This window comes from Pinus tabuliformis, chromosome 2_1 (assembly GCF_031772625.1).
Source record: "Pinus tabuliformis cultivar Carrire ecotype Pingquan chromosome 2_1, CPIR1, whole genome shotgun sequence".
In the NCBI taxonomy this organism is placed as follows: domain Eukaryota; kingdom Viridiplantae; phylum Streptophyta; class Pinopsida; order Pinales; family Pinaceae; genus Pinus; species Pinus tabuliformis.
In genome coordinates this window covers 495,413,389-495,428,433 of record NC_142299.1, presented here as the reverse complement: position 1 = coordinate 495,428,433, position 15,045 = coordinate 495,413,389, and the positions used below count along the sequence as shown (strand labels likewise).

The following is a 15,045-nucleotide window of genomic DNA, read 5'->3' as shown; positions in this document are numbered from 1 at the left end:
GGCTCGGGAGGAGCCACAGGTGAGTGTTGGGGCCCTATTGGAGCAGCATTTTGAGGAAGGATTTTGTGATATATGCAGAGGAGCATCATGCAGAAGGATTCTACGCGGGAAAGATGACTAAGGGTCAGTGCGTGGAACGCGGAGAAGAAGGAAAGACTTTAGGCAAGTTTGTTGGTTTTTTCCCATGGTAATAAGAATTGTCCATAGTAAAAGTAGGTTGTTTGTCGACTTTGTGCCCCAATGTAAACTTATAAATAGTTAAAGCCGCAATGTAATAGGTAGGGGATACACGAAGATAGACTTAGAAATAGAATGTATTTTCGTGTTGTAACTTGATGGATTAGGCTAGTGAGCCATGACAATTGCAATGTAATGAAGTATTTTCCAGAAGTAATACAAATCATTGTTTGGGGTCATTGTTTATTGGTGCGCATTATGTTGTGAATGATCTGATCTATCTGTTATACTCTGTTAATGATTGATTTATTGCACGAATTAGGGGTATACTTAAAATTTCTTTTATACTGAGAATGATAGTGATAGCATAGCCTCTATGTCTCCTCCATCACTATAGAACTGTCCATGTTCCTGCAGTCCATCATAAGATGCTTCAGATGGCAGTTGATACCGAAAGGGCCGGTGACTAAGGGGCTTTGTTGGCTGGTTCATTTAAAACCTGGGTCTGCCTTTTGCACACCAACAAACTCCCTAACAGTAAATGTTAACTTAATAGGAGGTGTTACATCACTTATTACCACATTATATTTCATCAATGTTGGAAGATAGGCTTTACATCATTTATTACTACATTATGTTTCGTTAGTGTTGGAGCATAGGGTTACTTGGATTTTGAGCGCTACAAAACATTAATATGCATTATCTGTCCAAGAGTCAGTTGCTTGCCAAGATTTGGATAGACAAATAGTTACAAGTGTTCTATGCAGAGAAGCTGTAAAATCAATCAACTTGTATGAGGTTTCAGGATGTTCAGTTTCTTTTAGATGGTTCTTATTCCAAGTTTCTGTATCTCTCCTCTTTGTATGAATTTCCTTTTTAGCTCTTCACGTGACCTGAATCTTATGATGTATGTTTTAAATCAGTTCATTCCAGTTCATAGAATGAATCCTGTGGATTTTTTTGTAAGCATTCAAAGTTTTTATTTGAATTCTAGAGTAACTAGACAAAGTAAAACCAATAAATCTACAATTGATCTTGAGAATAGACTTAATCCGGGTAAAAATGCAATACATAGTAAAGTGAAGCCTTCAGGATAAGTGCCAGACACTCTTTTCTAGTGTCATAAACAAACAATTGTAATGTCTGAGACAGGTGGAAAAGGTCAATAAAAAACTGGAAATATGAAGGACTAATGCCATAAACAGAAAGATAAATCTAAACACACATTCTCTAGCTAGACCAATATACCAACATTGCTGATCATTTTCTTCAAATTCCTCCAAAATTTGAAGTGACGTGCTGTAGAGGAGAGTGCTCTAGTAAATATATGTTCTTCTGTCATAGGAAACCAGACAAGAAGTTTATATAGCATTTCTATCCCCAGTTGATACAAGTGGATAGATTTATTAGTATGATTAAAATAGATTTAGAAGAATTTAATATCACTAACTTGGCCTCAGAACTGCATCTCCAAGAGGAAACAAAAAATGTAGTGGTGCTTCTAAAACACGCAATAATTGGAGTTGAAGAGCAAAGAATCATAAGTAGAAAACATATTTACAATCAGCCTTTTTCTTTAAATCGAAATAGGAATTTTCTCTACCCTCATTAATATGTTGTGTTTGTTGACCTAATTGCTAGACACATTCTGGAAGTCAATAGACCATGCGTTTGACAACTGATGAAAAAGCTCATCCATAGTATTACCATCCCAGCCCCCAGGTAGGTCCATGCTTGAAGCTTCTTGGAGGCATAGTAAAAGTTCTTTCTTTGCTTCAAGGGAAAGTTCCAGGCAATCTAGACCACTTTCAGAAATCATGTTTGAAACCTGTCAATGGAAAAAAGGGTTAGGCCCTTAAAATGCAACTCCTCTGCTGGTTATTTATTTCGATCTGGAAATTACATCAGGAAAAGTTAGTTGAAATTTTGGCTTTGAAGGAAGCTAATAAAATTAGTGGCAATCAGAAATACTGCAGGCCAACTTAAGCAATCATTAATCTATTACAATTGAATTGAAAAAGACCGCTGGGCAGGAATATATGGGGGAACAACCTAGACAGCAATGGAGGAACAAGCTATTCAGTAACTACAAAATAGAATTTTCCTTGATGATTGAGCAGAGCATTGAAGATATACACACTTTACAAAAAAGTTGGTCATTTTAAAAATTGCAGTTCTAAACAACTGTAATAGTTGTAATGGCCTCTAGAGTTTGTGGATTTACACACGACATAGATCAGTATTATGAGGAACATTTTGTGCTTAGTAGAGGTGCTTCCATGCTACTAGTAATTGTGATTGGTTGCACAACCCTAACTTTTCCAATTTCCCAACACAACTTCTAAAAGTCAAATTGACATAGATATTTATTTGGATAAAGAAAGAATCCGGCATTTATTAGTATGGAAATCTCAAGTATCAAAACAACTTATGGCATTTAAGATAACCTTAATATAAATAAACACAGCAGATGGATAGTTGGATAGAAGGGGGATAATGAGTAGTATAAAACATATCTAAAGTGATGCAAATATAATGGCAGGCAACCTGTTTGATGAGGACTGGAGACTCAGGTGTCAGGAAGTACATCAGGCTATTGCTTATAGCTAGGCAGTTGTGATGGTCAGCCAGCAGGAAGAAGAAACAGAAAAGAAACTAAGATTTTATAGTTTTACCTATTTTGTAGGGAGAAAATGAGGGCATGTTCTCAAGGATAGCTTGTCATGATAGCATTATCAACAAAATATTTCAGCAGGGCAGTCTGATACTATTAGCCGGCAAATATGTTGAGTAATAAACAAAGTCTTCTAGGTGTGAAACCATACATACTTGTTGGATCCACGGTATTCCAAAATCAAAGAAGCTTTGTTGCTGTAGCAATTGTCCAATAGCATGCAAAACATCATTCACTGTCCCTGTCGAAATCTGGTCTAGTACTGGACCTGTCCGATTCATCAATCTCACCAGTAGCACCTCATCCCCTGTGCATAGTACTTCAACATAGGCTTGATCAATATCCCCAGAGTGCAGACATTCCATTGCCCGACTCCATAATGTCCAAAACTGTCCCATTCCTCTTCCACTTTTATATTGCATTCCTTCAGCATTTGATTGAGGATTAGTTACTCTGGATGAGGTTCTAGAAGAAAATGACTCTGGAAGTGCCTCCACTTCTGAGGCCCCTGCATCTTCTCCAGCTACCCTTATTGCTGCGAGAGTTGCTTCATCCTTTGAAGCCTGCCAAACACTTCTAGCTGAAGGGCCTTCTCCAAGCCTGATATGTCCAACCCTGCTGTCCCAACCTCTTGTATTGGCAAACTGGTTTCCATTATGACTACCATTTCTTGATGACCTGCCCTGATTCAAAACACCATGCCTATCTCTTCTAGAAATGTTCTGCCCTTCCAGTACTTGATCACTTCTAGCAATTTCATGTGCCTGATTGTTGCACATATCTGTACCAGCATTAGACAACCCCAATGAAGATTCTCTCGCTCTCCTGTTTGCACTTTGAATGTCATTGAATGAAGAAAACCTTTCTGGAAAAGTGGAACCTCCCTCATTCCCTGTCCCGTACTTGGGGTTTGAATGATCAGAAGCTGCATAATTCTTTTGCAAGGACCTATTAGGTGCATTCTCAAACCCCATCATGGGACTGTTGCCTTGTCTTCCAGTTAAAATAGCTACATCTCTAGACATATCTTCTACCATTCGCTCAAGAACTTGCAATCTGTTTTCTATGGAAGCCATCCCATCCTGGGATCTCTGTATCAATTCCTGCAAATAGAGAAAATGCATTTAATTTTCAGTTGATATCCAGTAAAGTGCTATCCAGTGTCCTTTTAGCGGTTATTCCTTCTAAATGTAAGGGTGTTCCTATAAAATGTCGAAAACAAAGGCAAACTAAGGGGTTGCAAAGCTTCTCCACAAAGATGTAAGCATCAGTTTGATGGTGTCAAATGAAACTCATTCCAAGTTGGAACATACTAAAAAGTAAAAAGCTTATAACCTCAACCTTTGAAACATACCAGTTGATTGAAACTTAGGGATTTGATGCTGTGCCTCCGAACCCTCTAAATCGTAAACATGATTTGTAGCTATGCAGCATACCCTTTACATGAGAATCGCTTAATGAATGCAAGGGAGCTTCAATATCAGCATAAAGGAACAAAACTGAATATCATAGTTGAACCCCACTAGCATTCCAGTCACTGATTGTTATTTCCCCCCTAAATTTATGAGAATTTTGTTGAGAATGTAACTAGATTCGGTCTTCATAATGACTATTGTAATCGTGACATTGTATATTTTATATAAAGAGAGAAAAATAATTTTTATTTATTCCAGCATGGGTTTCATGCTCAAAGTCTAAGTAAAAGCATGTTCTTCATACTTCTAGGGCTTGTTGAGTCAAATAAATTTTTTTGCCATGTATTATAGTCCCATTTGGACTTGATGTAACAAAGGAAAATTATTATTTTTTAAGTCTAGAAAGTCAATTTATCCTCCAAGACCAAGTCGGCCCTGTTACCACTCAAATTAACAGGTGTCCTAGGAGGGAATCCTAAAGGGACAATTGCAATGTCAAGGGAAACAATGAGTCACCTCAGCAAAAGCTCCCTACTCTTTATGGACTTTCACCGATGGGAGGAGACCCGGTATGATAAAGGATCACAAAGATTAATAGATCAAAGATAGGATGAAGGGTGATCCTAGAAGCCTATTCACAAGAGAGGCTCAAGATTGTGGCTTGCTCGTCTTGGAAGACAAGATGGAAGGCTCTCTAGGAAGGGCTTGGAGAGAATTTCAAGGGTTAGGTTTTGAGTATGTGTCTTATAAAGGAGATCCCTAAGCTCTAGAATTCTAGTGGAAACTTTGGTTCCAGGGGATATTTGAAGAATTAACCTTGATAGTACATGGGACCATGCGAGAGCAAGAGGATCCGAGGTAAGGTCAAGAGGATAGGATTTAGCAACCAATGATATACTTGAACTAATTAGGGAGGGGAAAGGGATCAAGGAATGAATTTTCTATAAAAGGCAATGCAAGGATCCCAGTGAGGTTTCTAGCTTAAGGGAAACCAAGGGTAAGAATTGGTCTTCAAGCTAGGGACTGTGATATCTGAAGATCCAACCATTGGAATCTCATGAAATTTGGAGGGCTTCTTTAGGACACACCAGCACAGTTGTGGACCAAAAATCAAAGTATTTGGATGCCTAGATTGTGAGATAATTGATGCCCTAGGTGACCTATATAGGCTAGGCCTAGAAAAAGAGGGGAAGGTGAAAGAAATAAACTTTAAAGTGATCACCAGAGGAGGAACAATGCTTTTTCTTTGGGAGAATGGATTCTATGATGAGTATGAGTAGGATTTCTTGGTTCCCCAGTCAAGAAGGCCTCACGATCACTTCACTTGCCTTCTAGGTCAAGAAGAAGCAACCTTGCAACTTTTATACTTCGATGTGCAAAATGAATGGCTTATCAAGAACAAATTATTTGATAGAATTACCCCTAGGTGATTTCGTTCATATTACATGGCCCATACATTGAGAGATGTTATAATAGAGACAAATTCCACAATTTTAAGAAGTAAATGCATGCAACAATTAGCCCTAGAACAGCGAAAATCCCAATCCAATGTATATGACAAAATTAAAGAAGAATAACATCAAAAAGCATGTACTTACATGTAACAGAGTATATCCAACCATTCACAATGGACAATAGAGAAGATCCAAGAGAAGATAGACCAATATCCACACATCAAAACTCATCCATAAAGCTCCAATTCATCCACTAAGAAAAAGTGCGAAATTCACAAGAGAGAGAAGAGATCTAATCCAAATTGATGATGAGAAAATGAACTCATCTCACTTGTATCTATACACTAATGAGGAGTTTGAATTAGCCTCCTTGGCCTACATAAGCCCCAAAAATAAAATAATGTTCTAATAATCTAACTTTTGGTGACAAACCCACCAAACTAGCTCATAAATGAAAGAATAAGCCTCTCAAGAGGTCAAATAATAATCTATGCATGTTGTAGGGCCCTCTAAGAGGCTTAATGAGGTTCATGGGTGCCATAATGAAGAGTATGACCCTCAGAAGTGATGGACAAGGGGTTGGCCCCTTGTTCTCCAAACAATAAGCCTTTGGTGCTCCCAATGGGTGTGGAGGCACATCAATAACCTCATGGGTCTCCAAAATGAGTTGAAGATGCATGTAGATCATCTGCAAGGGCTCTGATGATGATGTACGGGATGCCACATCGTCCTACAAGTTATGGGTTAGCTGCTAAGTGCATGATACATCTGTGGGGCCGACTGGGCAAAAAAATGAACCAAGTGCATCTTCCTTGTCCAATGGGAGTATCTCAAGCATCTTTGACCATCCTCAGGGATCCATGGAGTGTTGTCTACTGTTGTGGAGGCCCATGGCTCTCAACACACACCCTACATGTGCCAACGTAGCCCTCTAGAGGATTAGGACCCCGTATAGGGAGACCAAACCCAAGATGGAGACCATCTGCAATCCCGTATAAGATCCAATGCATCCCCTAGCCTTCCAGTACAACAAATCATTAGAGAAATCGAGTAAATGAGCTTACCAATCATGGAGCACAGATGGGGATTTCACAATGGCCCGCCCTTCCATAATGGGCTTCGGGATGTATCAATGTCTCCTAAACTCCAAATGGGGTTAACCAAGAATCCTATTAGGTGGTTTTTACTTCTCAAGGACATAATATATTCAAGGTGCATCCTTCAAAAGGTGGTGGCATGTGACAGATAGGTGAATGAAGTAGGGGATGAGAAGGGGCAACCTTGGGCCACATACTGGGGTACAAGGGTAGCTAATAAAAGGAAAGTCCACACTTGGGTTTATAATGTACAGGAAGGAGCAATCGTGGTACATGAGGTGCTCTGAACTTGATTTTTCTGCCCTTCTTTATATGCCTTTTGCCTTTTTACAATTTTATTTGATTAACTACTTAGGGCTCAAGGGGTAAGAGCATGATGCATAAGATATAGCAATAAATACCCCCTTTTAAGGTAGGGCGGTTCATTGCCCACTAGGGGTTGGGACAATCATGGGTTCCTTTATGGTGAAGGAGGTTCATAGAACCCGTAAGAACTAGGGTGATGGCCATGATGATGAGGTAGAGCTCATGGATTGGCTTTTGCCCACGTGTTAAATGTGTTTGTCCCGACCATCTTTTGCATTTTGTGGCACATTTTTTTTGTTGAATGTCGTCAAATATGCTTTTATCTTTCTTTTTAGCTGCATCAACCTTCAAGGCATCATTCCATGCCTGATCCAAGGTATGGGCAAGGGGAAGAGGCGTGCTAACCCTATGTGGACCCAGGTGGGAGAAATGATGAATGGGGTAATAATGAGTGGAAAGGGGGTAATATAGGCGAATGAGGGAACGAGACCATGAAACCAAAATCAAGGTTTCCCATGAGATACCATCCCTAAGGTCAAATGGTTGGTAAAAGAGATCCCATGGGGCTAGAATATAAGGTTAATATCCAAAAGAGGTTTAGGGACAAGGGCACAGACCTAACCCATTCTTTCTGTTGAATCCCCCCATTAATCCATGCCCAGAAGTGTCCATGATAATCAAACTAAAATACTCAATTACCAAATGGCAGGGCATACCTTTAGGTTCAAGAGGCCCACCTTCAAACATACAATCATGGAAAATGGGTGAGGGACCACATGGCTGGCTCAAGTGGCAAAGAAATGGCACAATGAGATAACTGGTGGCTGCAAGAGGTTACTGGCTGTCGGCTAAGGACCATCTTGGAGAAAGAAAAAAATCTCCCTGGGATATCACCCACAAAATGGTGGGTAACATCTGGCTCCAATTAGGACATGATCTCTTGAAGAAGTGGGTGAAGCTACTTGAATGGGAGGTCATGAGAACTCCAACAATCTCTCGGTTATTGTAAACCTCTCACCTGTACATATAATAGATGGAAAAACACGAGGCAGCATGCTTTCGCGACGTCTTATGATCGCACATGCTATGTGTTAGGCCATAAAACCAATAGAAAATAAAATATGCAAATATGCATCTATCTACCATGAGAAAAATCATATGACGTTAGTTCTAATGCGAAAAAGAACATGAAATGTATCCTACCCTAACATTCATATGGTGAAGCTATTATTAAGTGTAATCATAAATCTAGTGCAACCAACATATCATCAAGTCAATATAAATATGCCTGCCTATATGATTACTCATGCAACAAATCCCAAAGCGAATGCAAACCCAAACACATGAAGGATGTTGTGGGCAGGATGTGGGAAAATATGATGCCCACACTTGGATGATTATGCAAGAAAAGGTAAGAAAAGGATGTAATCTAGTCCATTAGATCTTCTCTTGCAACCAAAATATAGAGATGTCAACAACGAAGCTCATAAACTTCTGATGGATGGCAATCTCTGTCATATCACTCCTACCATTGTCCTCATTATTTCTGTAATGGCTTATGGCCTTCATCGAGTTATGATTAGTGTTGAAATTTCTAAGTCTGACATGTCAGAAATCCCTACTTTATTATCTGCTTTATTTTCTCCTACTTGTTCTTTTCATTAACAAGTTATTTATAAGTATAATTACTAAAAAGAAACAAAAATGCAACCTTAACACATATACAAATCAACAATTTAAATAACTGAGACAATCACACAAGGGACACCGTTATTTTTGGACAACTGTCCCTAGAAAAACCCAATGCGGGAAAACCAGTGCAACAAATATGAGGGTTTTATTATTATGAAATTTTCTGAATACAACTAGGGTGCCAGAAATGGCTCACCCAACAGAGAATGTCCTCGGCAGTAATACCTCTCCTCGGAGACAGATATTTCGGCTAATCAATCATCGGATGAACGATCCCACAACAATTATTGCAGCTTCCACTGCTCTGGGTCACTCTGATAGGGACTGCCTCACCCTCTCATCTCACCAGCACTCAATCTACGCCATGAAAATCTCCCAGCGCTACCTCTTGGCCCTGCGTCAGCTCTGCTAGCCTCTACGCAGCTACTGAATCCACTGTGTCAGCCCCTTGGCTCTCTGTGTCAGCCCTCAAACCCTTTGTGTCACCCACACTAGCCTCTTGAGCCTCTGCATAGCTCCCAACTGCCTCTGCGTCAGCCTCTCTAAGCTTTACGTTGTCTCTCTGGCAATATCTTTGCCTCTCTACTATGTATTCTCGGCCTTGTGCCGAATTGCCCCTCACTACAACAGATCACTAGATCGATTCTCTCAGCAAAGCCCTGCTCCAGAAAATCGAAGTAACTGATCAATTTGGTCTATCTCCAACTAACCCTCAAGCCTCCTCTTATACTTTTCTTGTTGAGTCTTCAACGGCCAAGATTAAGTCCCTAATCAACAACTAAGATTAGATTTGGCTTGATCCACGTCATTTAGAACATTCTCACCTAGTTTTATATTAATACCCATTAATATTTTAATTTTCCTAAGTTTAAACTTAGGAACCCAATTAAAAATATTAATTATTTAATATCTCTCCAACAGGGTGGAATTTCCCCAAACCATTTTCGGGTCTTGGAGATCTTATGTGTGTTAGCCTCTCCACCAATTTTCATGGCTAGAGCACATCCGATGATACCACAAATTAACACTCCCTCTTAGCGAGGACTATGCTCTAGTAATGCTCCATCACTGAAACATCACACTGATCCTCCACACCGATACCTGTGTTGATGCTTGGCTTGCTACCTCACATCATCTGCACTGCTGCTTCCTGTACTGTTGCCCATGACACTGCCACTACCACTGCTACATCTATACTGCAGCTCCCTCTCAATATGTTGCCCATGCTGCCCCTAGCACTGCCACTACTAACTGCTGCACTGCAACTCAGTTACCAAGAAGTAGGTAACTGACTTCTCCCAAATACTAACATCCCAGTCAATTTGGAAGCCACGTGAATCTGAAGCTGCCTCTGCTGCTATCTTATGCTCCCTATGCTGCCACTACACTGCTGCATACAACTCTGTGTCTCTCGCATTGCTGCACCCTCCACTGCCCTGCCTCAGATTTCTACATCCAAGCACTGCCTTGCTACTCCACTACACTTTTCTCCACCCGACATCTATCATTCTGCTACTGTCATGAAGGGATCTTGTATCCGGATATGATCCAAGAGTTTGGGCACCTCAAGGATCTTGCCCCTAGTTTGTAGTCCTCCTGACTACAACTCGATGTCTCCCCACCTCTTCTCTAGAGGTGCATGAGCACTCATGGCACAGTTGTCATCAGTCTCGACCTATTTCTTTACCTTAGTTGGAGCTGCCTTGGAGTCGAAGGCCTCTCCCTTGTTTTTCTTCCAGAGACACTCAGATGCATAATGTCCCAACTCCCCACAATGGAAGCACTTCACCTTGGAGATATCCTTCTTCTTGCTCTCCCCTTGTCCCGTAGATGCTAGAGCCGCATCCTCCTCCTCCTCTTTCTTGATTCGACTTCCCTTGCCACTACTCCCTGCCTTGATCAACCTCCTGGAAGAGTAGCCCTGCCCAAAATACTTTGGACAAATGTCTCCCACTCCTTGGAGACTACATTCAGGGCAGTCCTAACCATAAATTCTAGATCCGGTGTAGACCCCATGGAAGTAAGTTGGTTGCAAATCTCCTGCAACCTGAGAAGGAATGGATCTATCTGCTCTCCCTTTTGCATCTAATACGACCACAGTTGATTTTCTAATAGCATCTTCTGCTGCACGGAAGAGCCCTGATACAATATCTTCAAGGTATCCCACATCTCCTTTGCTGTGTTCTTTTCAGCAATATGTGGTACGACATGATCTTTGACCCTGTCAAGGATCATACACTTCGCCCTCGCCATTGCATCCTCATACTTCTTGTTCTCAGTTGGTCGACCAAGATAGCCATGGTTCTCAAGGCAAAGTCCTTGATGCAATGTCGATCCAGGACTACTAGGATCTTGGCCTTCTAGATGACAAAGTTGGAAGCCCTGTCCAACCTATCTTGATCCCTTAGTCCATTCACTGCCATTTCAACTCCTCTTCTAGACTCCCTCTGAGTTTTGACTTCCCTCCTGGAAATCACCCTCTAAGTCCTCATTTCTCTTCTGGAAATCCTCTGGCCAACTGTAGAACCGCACCTCTCCAATCCTCCTTGCAACTGCAACTCGGATCTGGATTTCTTGGCTAGAAATCCGTCGAGGTAGCGACTCCCTCTACCTTGGTTCTGTCTCCTTAAGTACTTTTCTGTTCTGACAGAACCAACACCCCACCAACTTCTCAATCAGAATCCGCCCACAACGCCCCACGCCCCGGCAATTGAAGAAACTGAGCCTTTTAGGCTCTGTGCAATCCTAGCAACAACAGAATCTACTCCTTCTGGCCACAACGTCGATCCTTCTTGGCTGAGAAAGATGACCAAGCACTGCGTAGGTTCGATCTACCCCTCTGCCTCTGCACTGACCCACCTGCTGGCTCGAAATGATGACGCAAGCCCTCTACGTCATTTCTTCTCTTTTGTTTCTTCTTTGGAACAACGTTGTCTCTCGGGACCGCTACTACTGCTGCAAATACTTCAGATTATTGTTTGTGGCTTCAGTTCTCCTATGATCTGCAATGCTCTAATACCATGTTGAAATTTCTAAGTCTGACATGACAGAAATCCCTACTGCATTATTTAGTTTATTTTATCCTACTTGTTCTTTTCATTCACAAGTTATTTATAATTATAAATACCGAAAAGAAACACAAATGTAGCCTTAACACATATACAGATCAGCGACTAAAATAACTAAGACAATCATACAAGGGACGTCGTTATTTTTGGACAATTGTCCCTGGAAAACCGGTGCAGCAGATATGAAGGTTTTATTATTATGCAGTTTCTGAATACAACTAGGGTGCCAGAAATGGCTCACCCAACAGAGAATGTCCTCGATAGTAATACCTCTCCTCGGAGACAGATATTCCGGCTGATTAGTCACCGGATGAACGATCCCACAACAACTATGGCAGCGTCCACTGCTCTGAGTCACTCTGATAGGGACTGCATCACCCTCTCAACTCACCAGCACTCAGTCTGCCCCACGAAAATTTCGCAACGCTGCCTCTTGGCCTTGCGTCAGCTCTCCTAGCCTCTACGCAACTACTAAAGCCCCTGCGTCAGCTCTCCTAGCCTCTACGCAGCTACTAAAGCCCATGCATCAGCTCTCCTAGCCTCTACGTAGCTACTAAAGCCCCTGCGTCAGCTCTCCTAGCCTCTACACAGCTACTAAAGCCACTGCATTAGCCCCTTGGCTCTCTGCGTCAGTCCTCAAACCCTCTGCGTCACCACACTGGCCGCTTCAGCCTCTACGTAGCTCCCAGCTGCCTCTGCGTCAGCCTCTCCAGGCTCTGCGTTGTCTCTCTGGCACTATCTATGCCTCTTTGCTATGTATTCTCGGCCTCGTGCCGAACTTCCCCTCGCTGCAACGGATCACTAGCTCAATTCTCTCAGCAAAACCCCACTCCAGACAATCGAACAGACTGATCAATTTGGTGTATCTCCCACTAACACTTAAGCCTCCTCTTATACTTTTCCTATTGAGTCTTCAACGGCTGAGATTAAGTCCCTAATCAACGACTAAGATTAGATTTGGCTTGATCCATGTCATTTATAACATTCTCACCTAGTTTTATATTAATACCCATTAATATTTTAATTTTCCTAGGTTTAGACTTAGGAACCCCATTAAAAATATTAATTATTTTAATATCTTTCCAACCGGGTGGAATTTCCCCAAACCATTTCTGAGTCTTGGATATCTTATGTGTCGTAGCCTCTCCACCAATTTTGATGGCTAGAGCACAATCCAATGTTACCACAAATCAACAATTAGTAAGAAAGGGAGGTTGACGAGATGGAGAAACACAAGTAGGTTGCAAATGATGATTGCATTGGAGAGGGGATGCTATGGAGTGATCAAAACCCTGAGGGTGCATCCGAGGAGGAAAGGTGTAATCAATGAAGGGTCTTTCCTTGACACTATACTCGATAGGGGGGAAGGGCTCACAGTTCCTTGAGATCATATGACTAGGGGTGAGGGAATAACTTGATGAAGACTCAAGATGTTGACCAATAGGAAAAAGGGAGAAAGGTGTATTGTATTCAACGGGTTTTGCTTTCCCAAAATCATAATCTAAAGGCTCAAGTGATTTGAACATAGAATCATACTCAGGAGAAGTGGGAGCCTTATCAACTTCCTTAGTATCAAAAATTGGGTCTCTCCTAAAAGAAAAATTGATCACTTCCAACTTCCCCTCTTTATGCAAAGGAAAATGAAGATTCTCTTTCCCAAGGGTATCAATGGGTATGTCATAATAAATGGTGCCTGAGGGGTAGGGAAGACCAATCTCATCCTCATCCTCCTTATCGGTGTTGTAAATGGGAGCACAATCAAATTGAGGACCAACAATTTCCCATTTCTCCTTTTCAATGAGGAAATAATCTTCAATTTCATCTTCCAAGGGGTTAATGGGATCATCTTTCTCAAGGTTTTCAAAAGAGGATTCATCGCGAGTAATATCCTTGAGAAAGGTAAGGTTGGTCTCAACATCACTTTCCATAAACTCATCCTCCCCAGGGCATGTGTCCTCAACATCATCATTTTCATCATGTGGACCCAAGGAGGACTCGTCTTCTTGCTCATTACCTAGATTTTAATGTCTTGATGATGCTCGATGAAGGCTTCCTCTTGGATGCTTAATGCAGGGTGTACTTGAAAATGTCTAAGAAAGCCATCAACGAACTCTTCAATAGATGAGATGCTCCTAGGTTCATGATCATGCAACCATGAGTTATGACCACCTACTGAAGGCTCGAAAAATCGAGTCTACAACAAGGGGGGTAACCACCTGGTCCGAACCTTAAAGAAGCTCCTTTTCCGTTTGGAATAGTGGCTCCGACTAGGAATGATGGTACTAGTTTCCCAATATATTTATGATGTGTGTACTAACGGAATGATGTTTTTCTTTTTGGGGTTTTATGCGGTGAATGCTTGTTCTAAATCTAATCTATCCTTTAACTATTATATGCAATTTATTCTAATGAAAGAAAACATCTAACTTTAAACTATACCGGGAGTGATGTCTCACTTATGCGATCTAAAATAATTTCTAACAACAATTGGTAATAGAAATCATTCAATCACCACAAGAAAAGAATCCATTAAAAATGAATTGTTTCATATAAAAATTTAGCCAAAACAATTATGAGAAACATATCACATAAGAGTTATTCATATAATCAGCATAAAAAGATAAGTTATCACCATACAGAAGTGCAATAATGACAACTAAAGATTCAAACTTTCATATATCAATAACTGAAAATATATTTATCACTGGGCACATAAGTAAAAAGTATCAGGAGATAAAAATACCATTGGTAATAAGTTCTACTCATGAGCTACAACAATATAGATTTATCTTCAAATAACTCAACATCCACTAAGAGTACAAAAGTGCATTTCAGTAGCAGACATCAAACTCATATAAAAATAAATCTCGTTCCATTCATTTTATCAAAACCTCCTCAGTGGGGGGCAAACTGCACGTTCTGAAGAATTGTTTTTGATAAAACTCTAGACCCCTCTCTAAATGCATGAGAGGGGTTTAAATACTACTCTAATGAAATCTAAAAATAAATATTACAAAAATAGATGAGGAGGTTTAAACCACCTACCTCATTTTAAGCAAAAATGAACTAAAACAAAACAAAACTATATCTATGATAAATTCTGTATCTGATCTTTCAGATTGCAAATGTCTAGCATCGGTTTCAAGAGCGTCGGTTGGCCGA

The 15,045-nt window shown here is 40.8% G+C and overlaps 1 protein-coding gene across 4 annotated transcripts in view; it reads right to left on the bottom strand.

Annotated features, from left to right (window-relative positions):
* Positions 1 to 1,409: 1,409 nt before the first annotated feature.
* LOC149201099 (microtubule-associated protein TORTIFOLIA1-like) overlaps positions 1,410 to 15,045 on the bottom strand; it is a 126,389-nt gene continuing 112,753 nt past the window's right edge. For 3 of the 4 annotated variants that reach the window (XM_089402858.1, XM_089402859.1, XM_089402857.1), the window contains 2 exons: positions 3,007 to 3,954; positions 1,410 to 2,005 (listed from right to left, as the gene is read on the bottom strand). In XM_089402858.1, coding sequence (XP_089258984.1) covers positions 1,808 to 2,005; positions 3,007 to 3,954 — 1,146 coding nt within the window. In that variant the 3' untranslated portion in view covers positions 1,410 to 1,807. The remainder of the gene's footprint in view (positions 2,006 to 3,006; positions 3,955 to 15,045) is intronic. The other variant, XM_089402860.1, reaches the window with a different exon arrangement.